At 52.5% G+C, this 19,311-nt stretch overlaps 2 protein-coding genes and 1 long non-coding RNA gene across 18 annotated transcripts in view; 1 reads left to right on the top strand and 2 right to left on the bottom strand.

Moving 5' to 3' along the window:
* Cul9 (cullin 9) overlaps positions 1–4,724 on the bottom strand; it is a 43,447-nt gene extending 38,723 nt beyond the window's left edge. For 8 of the 11 annotated variants that reach the window (XR_005488889.2, XR_010054591.1, XR_005488891.2 and 5 more), the window contains exons 1-3: positions 4,569–4,721; positions 1,939–2,542; positions 633–787 (exon numbers count right to left, since the gene is read on the bottom strand). Coding sequence is in view for 7 of the 11 variants with exons in the window: in XM_039083508.2 (XP_038939436.1) it covers positions 633–787; positions 1,939–2,533 (750 nt within the window). In the remaining 4 variants the exon portion in view is untranslated. Of the gene's footprint in view, positions 1–632; positions 788–1,938; positions 2,543–4,568 lie in introns of all 11 variants that reach the window. The other 3 variants (XR_005488890.2, NM_001191582.4, XM_039083511.2) reach the window with 3 other exon arrangements.
* A 360-nt stretch (positions 4,725–5,084) lies between these two features.
* On the bottom strand, positions 5,085–14,373 carry Srf (serum response factor). Of its 2 annotated transcripts, NM_001109302.2 has the most exons (7): positions 13,519–14,347; positions 11,703–11,969; positions 9,722–9,983; positions 9,096–9,215; positions 8,027–8,218; positions 7,610–7,686; positions 5,086–7,442 (listed from the first exon to the last, which is right to left on the bottom strand). In NM_001109302.2, the coding sequence occupies exons 1-7, from the start codon at positions 14,017–14,019 to the stop codon at positions 7,347–7,349; spliced, it is 1,515 nt and encodes a 504-aa protein (NP_001102772.1). In that variant the 5' UTR covers positions 14,020–14,347; the 3' UTR covers positions 5,086–7,346. The 2 variants fall into 2 exon arrangements, with proteins under 2 accessions (XP_038939989.1, NP_001102772.1); XM_039084061.2 differs by lacking the exon at positions 8,027–8,218 and having other exon boundaries at positions 5,085–7,442; positions 13,519–14,373.
* A 163-nt stretch (positions 14,374–14,536) lies between these two features.
* On the top strand, positions 14,537–16,088 carry LOC120094784 (uncharacterized). 5 transcript variants are annotated; one of them, XR_010054936.1, is made up of 4 exons: positions 14,537–14,801; positions 14,906–15,012; positions 15,366–15,610; positions 15,684–16,088. It is a non-coding gene; the product is annotated as an uncharacterized LOC120094784 (long non-coding RNA). The 5 variants fall into 5 exon arrangements; XR_005489446.2 differs by having other exon boundaries at positions 15,366–16,088; XR_010054938.1 differs by having other exon boundaries at positions 14,906–15,061; positions 15,366–16,088.
* The last annotated feature ends 3,223 nt before the right edge of the window (positions 16,089–19,311 follow it).

Raw genomic sequence — 19,311 nt, 5'->3', positions numbered from 1 at the left:
GGGTGCTGGGAATTGAACCTGGGTCCTCTGTAAGAGCAGCCATTGCTCTTAACTGCTGAATCATCTATCTCTACCCCATAAAGGACTCTGACTAAATCACAGATTCTTGTGTTTGCTTTTGTGTATGCTTGTATGTGTGGTGTATGTATGTGGCACATGGGGGGTGTAAATGTGCACATGTGTGCACACAGGTGTGGTGGCCCACTGTGGGGAGCGGGTGTCTTCCTTGATCTCTTTCCACCTTACCTTACATACCAAGACGAGCTCTCAGTGAACCCGGCTCACCATTTCAGCTGATCTGGCTGCCTACCTTGCCTGGAGCAGCCCTGCTCTCCCTCTTGCCCGCTGGACTGTAGGCAGGCTGTCAGAAGCCGCCCAGTTTAGCGTGGGCTCTGAGGCTCGAACTCTGGTTAGCGTCTATGGCAAGAGCTCTAACCTGCTGAGTTACCTTCCCAGAGCCTGGTCTTAGGTTTGGCACTAGGAATTCTAAATCGGAGAGGTTGAGAAGGGATCATGAACCTTCACTTTGGTTAGCTCTCCAGGTTACTCAGAAGCTACCCCACAGTCCTGAATCTCAGCTTGAGAGGTGGTGCTGTGCACCCAGCATCCCTGAGTGTAGGCTGGCAGAGTACCTGAGGAAGGTGGATGCCCTCCAAGGCCATGCAGTGCTCCTCCGTGGACGTGGTCTCTGCGAACAGCTCCAGTAAAGTGTAGCGGCTGTCAAAATCCATGTGTTGCTCGATGCCCTCATGTTGGCTCAGTGACAGAAGGACGTGAGCCCGGCTCCCTGTAAACCATAGCGGGTCCAGATCTCCTCATTCCACAATACTGTCCCCTGCCTATCCTAGGCCTTTAAGGCTTTAAACTTTGGACCGGGACCCAAAGCGAGAAATATACTTCACATGTAACCTAACACAAACACATACACACACAGAACTGAAACATAACATAATGCTACTAAGCTTTGGAGTGAGGATTCTGGAATTTTGGTTTCTTTAAAAAATTACAGAAATACTGTGATGGTAAAATTACAGAATATGTTTTTGTTTTAATCTCAGGCTGGGATATGAGGCTGCTCCACAGCGGCTGACTATGATTTGCCTCATGCACTAGCAGAAGCGTGGCTTTACCAGCTGCCGACAGTTTCTGTGAGTGTGTGACGTTTGGAATTCTGGGAACTTTTCAGAGGGTGTATAGAGGCCCATAGGTGGGGTGGGGGTTGGTGGTCACTAGTTTCAGTTTGTTAGTAGTTTGTGCTCAAAGAAGAAACAAGAAGTTAGACTTAGTGATCTCTCCCCTCTGCACCCCCCATCCTTCTTTCTTATCTAGAGAGAGGGTGAAACGGGGTGGGGTGGGGATAGCGGTGGAGGAATAGAAGAACCCACAAAGTAGCAAAAGTCTGGCTACAAAATTGACATTACTAAATTCTGTGTGCTGATACACACACATACACACACGCACACGCACACGCACACGCACACGCACACACATATGGTTTTGTTTGATTGCTTTCTCAAGACAGGGTCTCACTATGTAAACAATGCTGGCTTTAAACACACAGAGATCTACCTGGCTCTGGCTCCCAAGTACCCAAGTGCTAGTGAGATTAACGGCATGCCCTGCTATGCCCAACTGTGTGCAGATATTTTGTTTTTAAAGTTGGCTATAACCGTCCCCATACTAATTTCACAGCCAAAAATTAATCTCAAATATTCAACCCATGCAAATCTGCCTACTTTATTCTCTGCCATGCACGGCAAGTGACAGATAAACCCTTGAGCTTTCTGTCTTGTATGTACCAGGAATAACACATTCATCTATGTCTCTTTTACCTTGAGTTGCTACTTATTAAGTAAGGGTTGGGAACTCTCTGCTATCTCTTTTCTCACTCCTTGTGGCCCCATTCTCTCCACTGCTCCCCTCCCCTCCTCCTCTTACCAGCATCATGGGCTGCCAGAGCCTGTAGCATCTTGCCTGCACTCCGACGGATCTGAGGCTCCGGACTGCACAGCATGTGCATTAGCAGATCCAGGGCTCCTGTCTCCCTGAAGACCCCGGTGAGAGGCCCAATGCTGGCATAGGCACTGAGCACGTGGATGGTATGAAGCACAGCAACCGTCAGGTTGGAGGCCCCACCTTCTGCCAGCTGCCTGGCAGCCCTGCGCACCAGCGCCCGCACATCGTCCTCCATCTCTGCCATTGCCAACTCGTCCAGGCCTCCTGGGTCTCGTGGGAAGCTCCCCACCTCTCCGGTGGGTTCGTACTGTGGGCCTTTAGACACTGATCGTTCCCGAAGTAGCATGGGGCAGTTGGCATAGACCTCTGGGGCTGACAGCCACATGAGGAGGTACTCTGTCTTCTCCTCCTCTAAGCTCACTTTGCCCTCTTCGCTACACTTGAGGACACGCCAACGGATCAGGTATTCAGGATGGCCGTCATGTCCAGGTCTCTGCCGAATGAGTTCTTCAGGGTATGCCTGCAGCCGAGGCCCCAAGGGTACCATAAGGTCCCCTGCTCGCTGTTCTCCTACCATCCTGATCTCCTGAGATACACAAGGAGACAGATGGGCAGCAAGTGAAAGACAACCGACTCAGGGCCTGTGGTAGTATCTTGAGGCATAAGTGAGGTGGGTGGTAATGGGTGGGCTGCATGGTGGAATTTAGAGCACAATAAAAGATAGAGAATAGGACGGAGTAAACGAGTAGTTATATTTATATAACATGTATATTATATAAGAGAAAAATGGCGTGAAACGAGCAAGGAGTTGCAGTGAAAGCATTTCAGGAATGGAAGGGGGCTGGGCTACAGCTCCAAAGCAAAGCACCTGGTTAGTATGTGAGAGGCCCTGAGTGCACTGTGTGTGGGTAGCCGGTCTTTGCCACTTTGTGGGTTCTTCTTTTTCCTTTCCTTTATCTGGAGCCCCACCCTCCCATCCCCATCCCCACCCCCTAACACTACCTAGATAGGAGAGAAACAAGGATAGGTGGGAAACAGATCCTGAGTCTAGTTTCTTTCCTTGTGTTTCATCTAGGGCTACTAACAAACCACAGCCAATCTCCTTAACCGGCTAACAGCCACCCAAGTCGCCCTTTGGAATCCTAATACTTATGTGCTCTGTACACAGTCACAGAGATTGTCCGAAGCTGGCAAAACTGTGCTTCTGCTAGAGTATGAGGCAAATCACAGTCAGCTGCCTCGGACAGTCCAAAGCAGCCCCACAGCCCCATACTTGGGATTAAAACAAAAGCACAAACTTCAGAACTCTCAAAAATGTCACTACAGGGGAGTGGGGCACGAAAAGAGATGATCAGGGGTTAAAAGAATTTGTCACTCTGCAAAATAACCATAGGTCAGTACCTAGCACCCACATGGCAGCTTAGGACCATCTATAACTCCAATGCCAAGGGTCTGATGCCTTCTTCTGACCTCAAAGGGCATTGCACATACATGCAGACAAAACACTCATGCACATAAAATAAATATTTTATATTTATTAAATATATCATCACCTGGAACTCGAATTTGAGATGGTTTCCAACACTCTATGGGTGCTGGGGATTGTACCCAGGGCTTCCTGGAAGCTAGGCAAACACTCTACCAACCAAGTTGCATCCCTAGTCCCATAAATCTCCTTTGTAAAGGCTATGTATGAATTTAAGCCTGGAGTGTTAGCACATATCTACGATCTTGATAATCAGGAGACTGAGGCAAAACAATCACAAACTTTGATGCTAGGCTGGGCTACACAGAAAGTTCCTGGCTAAGCCCAACTACACAGTAAGACTGTCTTTAAAAACAAAACAAAACACAGAAACAAAACAGAAACAGAAACAAAAGTGAACACCATTGAGCACAAAAATGCTCAGTAAACAATGTATTGCGAAATAATCTAATACTATTCTTAGATGGAAACTGTAGGTTGCAGGCATCAGATAAAAAGGTTATTAAGGCAGGATATTAATGAGAATAAAACGACCAGGGAAAAAAGGGCGCGTGATTTGTAACGGGGCAATGGAAAGAGTAAAAATAGGTGTACCTAGATAAAAGAACAGGTGATCAGAACAGGGCAGGAGTCATGCCAGGGTGCACGGATAGAAGACAAGCAGAAGAGACGGGGAGGAGGCAAAGAAGATGTGAACCTCCGTGGGGACGGGATTCGCTTAGCATGGAGGTAAGGCTAAGAGATGACTATTAATGCCGTCATAGCTGCTTACATACATGGGGCCAAGTCAAACCATTCCCTAGGCCTGGGGGCGGGGTGGGGGTGGAGGGGGCAGCATATGGAGGGCCTAGACCAGAAGCTGTAAATAGAGGCGTGAAGGTGACGCCTAGCTGTGGAGACTGAGAACAGAAAGCAGCACAATCGTGCCAGAGCTAGACTTCAAAGGGACAGGGAGCCGGCCTAACACCTCGCGGGGAATGGTCTGGGGGGGCGGGGTGAGGATGGCGGGGCGCGGTCGCGAGCTGACAGGACCTGGGAGACCTTCCAGTTCCGGAGGAAGGGATGAGGGACTTGGAGTGGGTTGGGTAAGGAGAAGGGACAGCTCCGCGCAGAGCTCTCTTCTCACCTCTCACCACCCGGCTGAACCTTCGCTGTCACCCAGCAGCGGGTCCGCAGGTCGGCCCGCCTCCTCCACAGCTCCTTTCCGGGTCACACGCCGGGCGCACGCACGGCCCAGGCGACTACGGGTCCTACCGTGGCCCACAGCGAGCGTGGCAAAGCGGCGGCGCGTGAGTGGAGCATGCGTATTAGCTGCGGGAATCCGCAACCAGTCTTTCCCAGATAGTTCGGTGTGTGAAGCATCCTGCGCTTCACCCGGTCCACCTTCCTCTTCCACCTACCACGGCACCCCACCCCCATTCCTGGATTGAACAGTTCGAAGCACACGGCAGCTAGGGGCAGATTTTTTTTTTTTTTTTCTTTTTATCGGAGCTGGGGACCGAACCCAGGGCCTTCCGCTTGCTAGGCAAGCGCTCTACCACTGAGCTAAATCCCCAACCCCTAGGTGCAGATTTTAAGGGGTTGTGTTCCTTCCTCCCTCCCGATGCTGAAAAGATCCCAAAGATACAGGCAAAGACCCCAGTCTGTGCACAAAAATGATACATTTATTGAAAGAGTATTTTTTTTTAATACAAAAGAAAGCTCTGTACAGAGGATGTGACCATGTCCACTATTCCTGGGTCGACATCCCAGGAGAAGTAGAAACCACGGATATTTCCACACATACTCCACAGTCACACATATATTCACTCAGACACAGGCACACACACACCCCCAGAGCCACTTAGGAAGGGAAACACCAAGGGTTGCTGCACATAGAAATGCCACCTCAGTCCTGACAAACAGGTTCTCCCAAGGCCACAATCACACAGCACACGTTGTGGTAAGCACTTTGCCTGATTCACTCGCCCTGGCTCTATCTTTTGTGAGGAGGAATCAACACCTCCTCCGGTGTTGGGGGAGGGGCCGTGAGTGGGTGGCAGTGGAGGGAAACAAGAGCAGAGAAGGGGGCTGGGCAGTTACAGACCTGAGTCCCAAGCTCCCCAACTCTGGCCCTGGTTTACCATGCCCCAGTCTTGAAAGCCACCCAAATGCCCCAGCTATTTCCAGGAGAAAGGCCAGAAAGGTGGCATCCCAGCTGGGGAAGACAGCAATGGGGATTAGAGGTTAAGGGGGCTCTCAAACTTGTCAGCAGATCATCCCCACTATACCTAGGCTATGCATAATACCTTCCCCTACCCCTTCACCTAACCACAGAGGCAGGCTTGTTCCTACTGAAGGCAGTAGCAAGGGGTTAGTGACTCCCTACCCCAACTGCCCCCCTGAAAAAGCTCCTTTAATGGATACAGGTGGTTTAGGCTGGCTCTGACACAGGGTAAAACACCCTCCCCTATGCTAGCCCACCCTCAAGGTCCCCAAGGGGACTTTAAGGGGGTGGGGCATGGCCCTGTACAAATTACATAAATACTGAGGTTACACTTAGAAAAATAAAGTCATTTTCTTCAAGGCTTTTTGTCTTAATTTAAAAAAGTTACAGTAGCTGCTCACTCCCTGGGAGAGCTGCCCACATCTGGCTCCCCGTTGCTGCACTCAGCCCAAGAGCTGCTCCTACTTCTGACCCCCATTCCTGTGTCTCCCTACCTCCCAAACCCCATCCTGCTCACTGCAACTTGGGCCCCAGGTAGCTGCGAGCCTGGGGGAGCACAGGCTGCAATGACCATGCTGTGGCACAAATGAAACCAGTCTTCTCTACCTGACCCTCCCACCCCACCCTCCCCACATCTGCTCCCCCTCTTCCCTCCTCCTCACAGCAACCCTAGAGGGCAAAAGAGGCCTAGAACTGTGGGTCACCCTCCCACCCCCTTTCGTGGCATGGCCTGAGGGGCCCTTCCCCAGCTTTCTCCTGGAAAGAACCCAGGATATGGTACAATCTCAGAATCTCCCACACAGACACTGGGGACCCCAGCTCAAGGGGTGGCTGTCCCCAGGGGCCCAGACAGTTCTAGGGAGCCCAAAAGCATCCCCAGGAAAGGGGAGTTTGGGCAGGGAGGGGGATGAGAAAAACGCCATTAAAAAAAAGTTAAATATTTTAAAAATATATATTTATAGATTTGTTTTCACTTCATCTCCTCAAATAAAAAGTTCAAAATCAACTTTTAAGTAAAGCAGCTGGGAGAAGGGGGAAGACCAAGGGGAGGAAGAGAACGCTAATAGTGGTTCCCTTCAACCCAAGAGCCCCTGGAGGTCCATGGGAACAGAGAGGCAAGGCAGGGCAGGCGGCCCCAATAACCTGCCCAGTGCACAGGCCCAGCTGTTTCAGGAGCTGAAAGGGGCAGAGGGAGGCGGTGTGAGGGAAGAAGTCCCCATCTCTCCCAGCTGGCTCCCTGAGGGGCAGGGGCAGGGCTCTTTTGTCCCAGGCCGTGGCAGACACAGAGCTAACCAGAGGTCGCCAAAGAGGCTGGAGAGAGGGCCCCAACACTTCCTCAGAGGGGACCGCTGTGCCCAGTCCCACAGAAGGCCTGTGAGTGGGAGGTGGGCACGGTCCCATTGGGTAAGCTAATACTCAGAGCAAACATTGAGCCAGGCTGGCAAGGGGTCTGAGGAGGGAGGAAAGCCCCACCATCAACAGCATGACAGGTAGAGCAGGAGGGGAGCTGGGAAGACAGGGAAGGGCAGGCAGGCCGTGTCTTTGGCTGGAGTGAGAGGGCATTGTCCTGTGGCTGCCCACTCCTTCTCCCCGCCTCCCTCCTTCGGCCAGTCAATGTGTGTGTAAAGAAACCGTGAAAAGGCAACAATAAATAAGTGGTGCCGTCCCTTGGGCCATCTGTCCAGGGTGGCGGGCGGATCATTCACTCTTGGTGCTGTGGGTGGCGTCCAAGTTCACCACCTGTAGCTCGGTGAGGTTGCTGCTGCTCCCAGCTTGCTGTCCTATCACAGCCATCTGTAAGGAAGGAGGAGTTTAAGGACCGGAGAGTGGATGTGGACATGCAGGCTCAGGCGCCCCCTGCTGGCCTGCCATTCCAGCACAGGCCTAACAGACAGGGTCCCTGGCTAGGGAAGACTGGCTGAGTGGACAGGTAGGACAGATAGGAGGTGCGTCCACCTTACCTGGTGAAGCTGAACGGCAGAGACAGGGATCTGCACGGTCCCAGACGGTGCTGTGAGGAACACCTGAGGGACACCACCTGCATCAGAAAGCACAGGAGAACTCACTCACTTGCTCAGGAGGAGCCAATAGTCACAAGTGACTGGGAAGCCTCAGACATGTGCCCAAGGGTGTGTGCCCCAAAGCGTCTCACGCAAAGCATGAGGGTGCCTGTAATGGGAGGGTTTACATGCGCATGAGTGTCCAAATGAGGAAGGGCATTGTCCACTGAGCGTGAGCATGTCCAAGTCTATGCGTTTGTGCAGGAGAACGTGTGGGCACTGGGAGAGGGAGACGGGGGAGCTGGGGCACTCATGTGAGTGCCTATGAAAGGGAGAAATAAATGGTCCTTCTTTCTTCAGCCTCGGCCCTTCCCTCACCTGGCTCCTGGACCTGGCTGTGGGACACCTGCATGGTGGATGGTGCCTGAGAGAAGGCATTGAGCACGGTGAGGCTGCCATCAGCCAGGCCCGAGGTGGGGGCATACATCACTGCATGGGGACTAGGGTACATCATGTGGCCACCCACAGTTGTGGGTACAGACGACGTCATGATGGTGGCGGGCAACGTCACTGGAAAACACAGACACACATCAGGGAGCTGACCCCTCCTGGCATCTCTCTCTCATCCTGCCCCAGGATTCCAGCTTCAGGATCTTTGTCACGTCCTATGTCACAAGTTTGTCAAAAGTTTGTTTCTCTGCTCCTTGTCAACAACAACAATAAAGCCTAACTTTTCCTTCTGAGCACAACAGCTCACTGTTCTCCTGTGGGATTGTGTATCCATCAAAGTCTCTGTTCACAGAACCTAGGATCCCAACGATGACCCTTCTCCCAGGAAAGTCCAGGCAGTCTCTTAGGAACTCCGCCGCTCACATCCCCTCCTCTTCCTAAGCTTACACCTAGCAAGTTCATCCTTGAGACAAGCACATCTCAAGTGTTAACCTGGGAACTTACTGAGGTGCAGACTCTGACTCACTGGAGATCTTGCGTTCCGCCCCTCCCCCCTCCCATTCCCAGGAACTCCAGTCCCTAGACCAGAAGGGACTCAGCTAATGTGTAATAAATAAAGTTGGAGCGACAGTGGCTTACATGTGGAGTTCACTACAACTCCTGAAAAGACCAACAGCAGCTGAGAGGAACTGAGCTGTGTGAGACCTACAGTGTCCCTCCCATGTGTGATAACTGCACTTGGTCCTCCCTGATTACTGAACAAATAGTTTTTCAGTGGCTCCTTATTTCTTCTGATTCCCCACTGCAGGGCTGGCTGGGTTCAGACCTCAGCTGAACTCTACTTTCTTATAAGGATGAGGTTGAAAACCCCAGTTTCTCCTCAGGAATCCCCTGGAGTCCTCGGTGCAGGAGGCATGCTGCTAAGGACCCACTCCTAGGCTTCCTGTGAGAAGGCAGGACATTGGGGATGGGGGAGGGCAGAGGCAAGGAGTTATACCTGTCCCGCTGGAGGAGGTCTGCGTGAGGTCTGTGCTGCTGTCACGAGAGGGAGACGCTTGCTGTGGGGCCTGGTGCACATGAATGGCCTGCACAGGGACCTGCTGGGCCACTGCCCCACCTATAAGACACAGTGTTTTACTTGGCTCCAGCCTGTGCAGCTGTCACCTTCACACACACTGGAGGACCATATCCCAGAGTCCCGCACACTGGCTCCCAACTCCTGTCCTGTTCCCCTGGGACCTGAGGAAGGTCCACATGCTCTGAGTGACTGAAGTGACTTCCCTCCTCCTCCTGTCCTAACCTCTGCTCCTCCTTCTTCTTCAGCAGACCCAGTGCTAGCCTTAATCCCTCAGGGCCAGAATCTGCCCCGGTCACAGCACAAAGGTGGGAGAACTGTCTCCACAGCAGTGGAGGTGCAAGGCAGCCAGCAAGACCAGTGCAGAGATGAAACTGAGACCCCGACAGCAGGCATCTCACTGGGCAGAGATTGTCTTCCGAAGGCTCTAACCCATGTTTCCTCCTTGTCAAACGAAGAGGTTCTCCTTGGTGCTATCCCTGACATCACTCTGAACATCTCAAATTGTCCCAGAGAGAACAAACCTCTCCCTGCCCCTTGTGACTCACCAGGCATGAGAGTGAAGCTGGTAGGCAGCTGCATAAGGCCCCCAGAGGAGACAGGGCCGCTGCCTGTACTCTTGAGCACAGTCCCGTTGGCACTGCTGACAGCACTGGGGCTGACACTAGCAGACACTGGTGCCAGGTAGTTGGTGATGGGGAAGGAGGGGCCGCTGCTGACTTGCATGGTGGTAGAGGTGCTGGGTGCTGTTTGGATTGTGGAGGTGGTACCCGGCAGGTTGGTGACTGTGAATGCTGGCTTCAGTGTGTCCTATACCCAGAGGAAAGATGGAGCAGTGAGCTTATCCCTGCAGTAGCTTTGTGTGAATTGAGAATTCAGGCTCAGACCCGTGTTTCAGTTAAACCCTAGTTGAAACTGCACCATGCAGGCATGAAGCTGATGCTGGCATGGTGGCAAGGCCTGGAACCCAGCACCTGGGAGGCTGAGGCAGAGATGGCCATGAGCTCAAGGCCAGCTGAGTCTACAGTGAGACCCTGTCTCAAGGTCTACACATTAAAGGCATAAGCCTGCTGTGATGGCATATGCCTATAATCCCAGCACTCAGAGGGCAGAGGCAGGAGGATCTCAGTGAGTTGGAAGTCAGGCTGGTCTACATAAAAAGTTCTAGGATAGCCAGGCCTACATAGAGATACAGTGTCTCAAAATAAGGAATGAATATTACAAAACAAACAAAAATACAACTACTTAACTCACAGGTTGTTAAGAAGATTAAACATTCTTAAAACCACTTAGAGAAAAGCATCTGGCTAAAACCAAGATAAAAATAGACATTTCCAGCTCTTAGAATAAAAACCCCAGTGCATTCTTTGTTTGCCCCAGTGAATTGCACAAATCTGGTCCGTCTGTTTCTAGCTCTGGCAGTGACTGTCTTGGTGACCCTGAGATAGTCTCCCCTGTTATTCATTTCCTCTTTGACAAACGAGTGTTGGACTAATGCTCTCTGTAAAGGATTCCTCCAGCTCGGGACTGCCGGACTTTAACGCAGGGCCTGGGATTTTCAAAGAGCATAATGCTGGAGAGGGCTCACGAAGGTCTGACAGGAAGCACTTCAGTCAAAGATCAAACACCAAGGGACTTACCCAAGTGCATAGAAATGAGGCCTACCCACACCTGTCAGTGACTGCAGATAACAGGTGACTGGAGGACTGACTCTCCGAAGGGCGAAGGGGGCCTATGTTCTTAAGAGTAGTGAGGAAGAAGCCAGGGCTAGCTAGAGAACCAAACCACCAGGCCAGAGATTCCTGACTTGAGGCAGAGGATTCAAAAAGCAGGGGTGGGTCAGACCGAGATGTTTGCTAAGCAACTGTCCCCAAGACCGTTGATTGGTAAAGGCGTTGCTAAGGCAAACAGTGCCGCTTCCTCCCATTGGCTAGTTGTTAAGCACCAGAAGGCGGAGCTCCGCAAACAGCAAGCAGGAAGACCCGCCCCTCTCTCCTTACCGGGAATAAGGGGGAGGTGTAACTAGAGCTGGCATCCTCAGTAGCAAGCCAATGCTCTTCCTAAACAGCCCCGGCCTAGGTATCCCGAACACCCAGTATAAGGCTCACTACTAAGGTAGTCCCTTGCCCAACCTGACTTCCTGCTTGGCAACAGTAGCGGGTTCTCAGGACCCTGGCCCCGGAGAGCTCCCTTCCTATTCCCAGCCTGCCAGGAGGGCAGGGCCAAACTACACCCCCGCCCCCAGCGGGGAGACAGCTGGCGGGAGGAATGCAAAAGCCTTGCCAGGCAGGCGGGCTGCGGGCGGGAGGCCGGCGTGGAGCCCGAACCGGCCTTATATGGGCACGGAGGCCGCCCGCTTATCTAGTGGGACAGCCTCCTGTCAGGAATGGAGGATGGACACCTGTCTCCTAGGATAAGGAACACTAACCTGGCCCCACTCCTCATCACTAAGAGTGTCTATGTACCTGTGTTAGTCCAAGAAAGGAAAGGGATCCCCCCGCCCCCCACATAGGTGACCAAAAACCACACCTTGGTTTCCCCACTGCTGTCAGATTCCGACACCTGGTAGGTGAGATCTGGCTCTTCAAAGCCAGTGGCACTCATTCTCTGGTCTGTGCTGGGGTCTGAGCGGGGTGGAGAGTCTGGCGAGTTGAGGCAGGTCTGAATCAGCGCCTTGCCGGTCTCACTGGTGATCATGGGCTGCAGTTTGCGGGTGGCAAAGGTATACACATGGCCTGTCTCACTGGCCACCAGCAACAGCACCTGTGTCCCTGTCAGCGTGGACAGCTCATAAGCCTGGGGAGTTGGAGGAGATGGGCAAGTCAGCGACGCTTTTCCTCTCTACTTCCCTGGGGAAAACTGTACGGTGATCTCTAGTGCTGACTCCTAGGATGACCTTCATCCAGAGACTGTAACAGGGTCCTATCTAGATAGCTCAAGGTGAGCTGGGAGCAGAGAAACCACGCATGTCCTGTAAGAAGCAGGCCCATTGCCTGCAGATATCCCAAGCAAACAGGAATAGCTTCCAGCAGGGATTGAGCATATAACCTCAAGGTGGACACACAGCCACAGCGGGCTATCCCCTAACACTGCTGGTGTATGCTTCCTCCTCACTGTCACAGGGGCAGTGAGGTCCCTACCACACTAGAACTCACACATCACATTTGTGGTAACAGCCACCTAACTGCCAAACTGCCCATGTTCCCTGCCAGAAAACTGCACAGGCTCTAACCTGTTGCCACAGCCTAACTTCTTTTACCCTGTAACACAACACTGCCCTTTTCTTTCCCCTTGGGATGGAAGGATAAGAAAGGAGGAAAGGTACTGTCTACCTTTTCCCAAAACCTTCTCCATGGTGATCAAGGGTTACTGATAAGAGAGAGCACCCAAAATGGTGAGAGCTATATTTGCAATAGATACTCTGCTATGAGAGCCCCAGCGAAAATGCACAACCCACCTTGGAAGCACTTGCAGCTTCGGCAAGGAACAGATGACAACACTGGTTCCCACCCAGGTTGTAGGCGGTTTCCCAGTCCCTCTGCTTCCACCCCTTCCCATCTCCTAGACTCCAAGACGTCTCCTATCACTATCCTGTCACTTTTGATAAGCTATCAGCTGGCAAGTGGTACCTCTACAAATCTCCCTGACTTTCCCCAACATTCCATGCACTGATTTGCTCTAGAGCTGGAAGCCCTACCTGTCCCAAAGGCCAGCGATTCTGCAGCGGGCCCTGGGGCAGCATGAGATTTCCACAGAACGCAACGGAAGACACATGGCCAGGGCGGGACTTGGTCCCAGCTTGCTGTTCCTCAAGGCAGTAGCAGTTCTCCCGCCTAGCTTCCTCACCTGGTTCCTAACCCTGCCTGTCCTTCATGCCCGCACAACTCTAGCGATGCCCACATTTCGTCCCACTCAAGCTCTCTCACTGCTGTCATCCAACTCCTGCCTCCTCATCTCCAAACCTTCTGCTCCCTTTTCCACCGCCCTTCCCGCACACCGGGACACAGTGGATCTGTTGATCCCCGCGTCTGGTTATCCAGCTTCCTGCCGGCCCCTGTTCACTCCTGTACTCTTCCAGGACCCTCTGTCCCCCGCGCGCTGGTCACTCCCACCCCGGCGCCTTTGCCCAGGATTCCGGACGTTCGCAGCATCTCCCCTCTCCCCATATTTCCCGGGCGGCCCCTCCCCTTTCGCCCGGCCTGGGTACAACCATCCCCTCCCACACACCTCCTGCGGACTAGCCCGCCTCTCACCTCCGCCTCAGCTCTGTCTCGCACCCGGGCTACCTTAGAGCTCACCCACCCTTCAGGTCCCCCCGGGGCGCGCCAATCTCCGGCTCCTGTACCTTCTTCATGATGCCCGTCTTCCTCTTGCTGAAGGTCGTGTAACGCCGCAGCTTGTTGTCGATGAACTCCATCTTGATCTTCACGCGGCCCCGGGTCTTCTTCCCCGGCTTGGCCCCGCTCACCGCGCCGCTCACCGGTCCGTAGCCTCCGGCGGCCGCCGCCGCCGCCTCAGGCCCACCGACCACCACACCGAGCTCCATCTCGCTCAGACTCCGCTTGAGGCCGCGCCGCTCGGCGCCCAGCTCCTCCTCCTCGCCGGACTCAGAGTCGCCCTCGCTGCCGCTGTAGAGGGCCCCGGCGGTGGGCGCTGCTGCTGCTGCAGCCTCCCGCTCCAGACGACCCGGGCCGAGCCCCGCGCCGTTCCCGGGGACCCGGCCCCCGTTCGCCCCGCGAGTCCCACCGCTGCCGCCCGGCCGCCCCGTCGGGGTCCTGTTCAGGCTGCCCCCCAGGGCCGAGCCCCGGCCCAGAGCCGCCGCGGCCCCAGCTTGGCTCGGTAACATGGCGCTGAGTGCAGGAGGGCGGACAGGCAAGTCAGCGAGGAATCGGGGCCGCCGCCGCCATCGGCTTCCCGGTTCCACCCGGCACTCCCGCTGCTGCTAAAGCCGCTGTCGCTGCCGCAGCTGCGAACCCGGGGCCCCTGCACGCCCGGGCCGACCTGGGCCCTCACTTTCCTGCCCCTATGGCCGGGGTTGCCCCAGGCCGCGCGCAGCGCCCCCTGTCCGTGTGCCGGGGAGGCGCGCCCTGCGGCCGTCAGCGTCCCCCGCGGGGCAGGGGCTGCTGGCCGCGGCCGAGACCGCGGGTGGAGGGGGCCGGGACCACGCGCTGGCGGCGGAGGTATCCCCCAACCCTTCCCCCCCCATATAAAGAGATACAATGTTTCCTTTTATGGCGAGGCCGCTCCTTATATGGCGAGCCCCAGCGCCCCCGCCCCATTGGTCCGCGCTTCCGGCACCTCCGCTCCCCATTGGCCCGAAGGGGAGACTTATTTGCATAGACATACCGAACTCGCTGCTGTCATCCCGCGTCAGACCGCGATTCCTTGGGGGGGAGGAGCCAACTCCTTAAAGGAACAGTGGAGCGGAGCCAGTTCCGCCCCCCTGTGTTGGAGAGTAGTGGATTGTTGAAACTCTCATAGAGGAAACCTGGAAGAGGACTGGAGGGCAGAAGAGGGAACCCCTGAATGGATTGGGGTTTAAAATAAATGAGAAAAAATACTTCCTAATTCCAGCGAAGGGGTTCAGGGATAGATTGGAGCGTTTCTCCCACCACTTCCTGAGGGAAGGTAAAGTGGTTGGAGCCGAGGGAACTTGTGTTTCGTCTCCGCTACCCCAGCGGTTCCACTCGTTCCCCTACTACACACACTTGCCTTTCCCTCTCTTTTCAAAGGATCAACACTTTCCCACAAGTCTGGCTGCGAGGTCACATCGTTCATCATCCTCTACACTGGAGGTGGAGGGGTGTCTTTGGCAGACACACATCTGGAGGAGGAGGAGGTACGGGGCGACCTCCCATCCACGATGGGGGCAGGGCGGAGAGTGAGAGGTCAGTGAAGACTTCCAGCTGCGCCTGTGCTGAAAGAGAGGGGGTGGTCTCGAGGATAAAGCAAAGGCCTGAAAGTACAGCGGGATAGAAAGTTTAAGCAAGGGAATGTAATCGACATTCCAGGTCCATAGGAGGATTTTTTTAAAAAAAGATATAAAGATTAAAACGTGGGTGTTACAAAGCCCAGGTTAAGGGTCTGAGAGTCTGAGTCTTTCTTCCAAGATAGAGAAAATATCGTGGACTTCTATGTTACTGAAACTATTTAAATCTGACCGGACTGTGTGGTGCACACATTTAATTCTAGCTATTCCGGAGGCTGAGGCAGGAGGATTACCCCGAGTTCAAGTCCAACCTGACCCACATAGTGAGCACCAAGCCAGCCCAGGACTACATAGCAAAACCCAGTCAAAAAGAAAATTATTCAAACGTGGTTAAGAGTTCTGGCTGCTCTTCCAGAGGACCTGGGTTCAATTTCCAGCACCCACATGGCAGCTCACAGTGGTCTTTAACTCCAGTTCCAGGTGATCTGACATCTTCAAAGACATACATGTAAGTAAAACACCAGTGCGCATTAAATACATCTAAAAAATTATTCGAATAAAAAGTCTGTCTACCTTTGCAGGCCTGTGCATGCAAACAAGTGACCTGGGTCCCTTCTCTGGTGTCGGTACTTGTGCTGGCTGGTTTGCTGTCAGCTAGACACAAGCTAGAGTCATCAGAGAGGAAGGAGCCTCTGTTGAGGAAATGCCTCCCTGAGATCCAGCTGTAGGGCACTTCCTCAATTAGTGATCAATGGAGGAAGCCCAGCCCATTGTGGGCAGTGCCATCCTTGGGCCCCGTGGTCCTGGATTTTATAAGAAAGCAGGCTGAGCAAGCACGGAGAGCATTGCAGTAAGCAGCACCCCTCCATGGCCGCTGCGTCAGCTCCTGCCTCCAGGTTGCTGTCCTGCTTGAGTTCCAGTCCTGACTTCCTTTGGTGATGAACAGCGATGTGGAAGTGTGAGCTGAATAAACCCTTTCCTCCAGACTGGCTTTTTGGTCATGGTGTTTCATCACGGCAAGAGAAACCCTAAGACAGTGTCCATCCCTCAGGTTCTGAATACAGATTTTAAGGGGGCAAAGAGTAAAGAAAGTCACAGCAGTGAGCGGTCTGTGGCTCAGTCATAGGGGCTACAATGTGTCAAGTCGCCCCAATCTGTGGACAAACATCTGGTGCGCTTAATGAAATGGGTTCCTTTCAGTGTTGTGAGGATAAAGAGATCGATTGGTTCCTTGTACTGCTAGCAACACAAGTTTTTGAACAAATAAACTAGCTAGATGGGGTGGCTCAGTCTTGCAAGACCCAGGAGGATCTCTAGAAGGGCTAGCCTTAGTAATATAATAAGTAACACACCCAAATACACACCACACACACACACACACACACACACACACACACGAGATTAAGGACTGAGCCAAAACCTTAAGGGCCTGAGTTCAAACCCCAGAACTCCTGTCCAAAAAAAAAAAAGAAAGCCAGCTTTGGTGGCACATGCATGTATGTTTCAGTGCTAGGAGGAGACAGGCAGACAGCTGCCCCCCTACACACACACACACACACACACACACACACACACACACACACACTCACTCACACACACACTCAGGCTGCCTCTACCCGCAGTCTCCATTTGAGTGAGAGACCCATCATAACAATCTAGTGACATGACTCTGGGTAAAGGCTCTTACTGCCAAGCCTAATTACTGAGTTCAAAATGGTTACTGAGTTCAAAATGGTGGGTAAAGACCCATCTCTTGAAAGTTGTCCTCGGTACCTACACACCCTGTAGTCCATGTGTTCCCATACACAGACACAAGTACAACATGTAATAAACAATTTTAAATAAAAACAAACTGACCAGGCACACCTTTCGCTCCAGCACTCTGAATGCAGAAGCAGACAGATCTCTGAGTTAGAAACCAGCCTGGTCTGCAGAGTGAGCGCCAGGTCAGCCAGGGTTACACGGAGAAACCCTGTCTCGCAAAACCAATAAATGAATGAGTGAATTGATTAATTAATTTGGTGGACAGATTCTGTGGTGTGACTGTCAAAGCTGTCCTATGGCTGCTGCACTCACCCATATGGCCAAACCACAAAGTATCAAGTATCAGTCTCAACGATCACAGGCCGGTACTGAATTCTCTGTGTGGCTGAGGAAGACTTTGAACGCGTACTCCAATGGGCTGGAGCCACCACACCCAGTTTTAGGATTGGCACAGAGAACTCCCATCTGGGCTGGGTGTGCTGGAATATTCCTGTAACTCAGGCGCTCAGGAAGTAGAGACACACCAACGTCTGTGAGTTCCAGGCCAGCCAGGACTACAGGACTACATCGAGAGACTCTTTCTCAAAACACACACACACACACACTCGCACACTCGCACACTCGCACACACCCACCAGCCACCTTTGTTTGCATTATCTATAAGCTGAGCAATATTTATTAGTACCATTTTTATAGGTCAGGAGGGTGGGAAGATTGATTTTGTCTGCTTTGTGTTTGTGCTGGGTGACAATGTCCGCTGCACTGTTTACTATGAGTCACGGTCCAGAAGACTCGGGAAATGCCAAGGGGTTTGTAATATAGCATGTGCATACATGTACCAACACATATGATGTAGGTTTAGTCACTAGGTCTCCGAAAATAGGGGCTCCTCATCCCCATTTCCCGAGAGTGTTTTCTTCCCACTAATTTGCACCACAGGCATCTAAATACGTAGAATGCATTAGCAAGGGGCAGAATAGGTCTGATAACAGAAGTAGGTTCTGGAAGGGTTCAAGGGCCACAGATAGAGCAGGGATGGGGTGGGGCAGGAGCCCAATGTGAAATCCACGACCCCGCGGTTTCATCCCACCTGGCTTCCAAAGAATTCTGAGTCCTGTACTGTGGGGCAGTTCTCCATCTCAGCGGAGCACCATGGAAGGAATCTGGGGTGACACTACCCTGTCCTCAGATTTCCATCCAAGGTGCTGCTCTTTCTCCTGGTTGTCTGGGTTGTGTCACAGCTTTCTTAGGATGACCTCATTCACACTAACTCCTGTCACCACAGGAAAGGAGGGGGAGTCTCAGGTCCACACCATGCCAGATGACTGCGGATTCGGGAGCCACAGCCATTGTGGTATAAAATCAAAGTCGGAATTATACTCTGGAGAGATGGCTCAGTGGTCAAGAGCACCCGCTGCTCTTAGAGAGAAACTGGGTTTGGTTCCCAGCACCCATATGCCAGCTCACAGCCATCTGCCACAACCAATTATTGGGCATACACTCTTCTGGTCTCTGTAGGCATCAGGCATACATGTGGTGCACTGACATACATGCAGACATAATGTCCATGCACATACAAAAAAAAAAAAAACAAACCTCTTAAAAAACGGATTCATGGGGTTGGGGATTTATCTCAGTGGTAGAGCGCTTGCCTAGCAAGCACAAGGCCCTGGGTTCGGTCCCCAGCTCCAAAAGAAAGAAAAAAGAAAAAAAAAATGGATTCATTGGTGTGGGAGATTTAGCCAGGAGACCTGCCTAGCCAGCCCAAAATATAGCAGGTCTAGTGGTATATACCTGGAATCTCAGGGCTCCAGAGGTGAAGGCAAGAGGATTAGGGGAAGAAGTTCAAGGTTATCCTTGGCTACATGGCTTAGAGACCAGCCTGGAGTATATGAGGCTCTGATCTAACAATAAAACTTATAGATGTGTTCCATTTGGATAATATAACATTTATTTTGTGTATAAAAAATACATTATTACATTTGTGTGTGTGTGTGGTGTGTATGTATGTGTGGGGGTGTGGTGTGTGTATGTATATTGGGGTGTGTGGTATATGTGTTTGTATGTGTGTGTGTGGTGTATGTGTGTGTGTGGTGTGTGTATGTGTGTGGTGTGTGTGTATGTGTGTGGGGGGAGGGTGTATGTGTATGTGTGTGATGTGTGTGTGTATGTGTGTGGTGTATGTGTGTGGTGTGTGTGTATGTGTGTGGGGGTGTGTGTGTATGTGTATGTGTGTGATGTGTGTGTGTATGTGTGTGTGTGGTGTGTGTGGTGTATGTGTGTGTGTGTGGTGTGTGTGTATGTGTGTGGTGTATGTGTGTGGTGTGTGTGTATGTGGGGGGGGAGGGTGTGTGAATGTATATGTGTGTGATGTGTGTGTGTATGTGTGTGTGTGGTGTGTGTGTGTGTTTTCACCTGTGCATGTATGCACATCATAGTATGCAG

The sequence above is a fragment of the Rattus norvegicus genome, chromosome 9, assembly GCF_036323735.1.
Source record: "Rattus norvegicus strain BN/NHsdMcwi chromosome 9, GRCr8, whole genome shotgun sequence".
NCBI lineage: Eukaryota > Metazoa > Chordata > Mammalia > Rodentia > Muridae > Rattus > Rattus norvegicus.
This window is presented reverse-complemented; position numbering and strand designations above follow the sequence as displayed.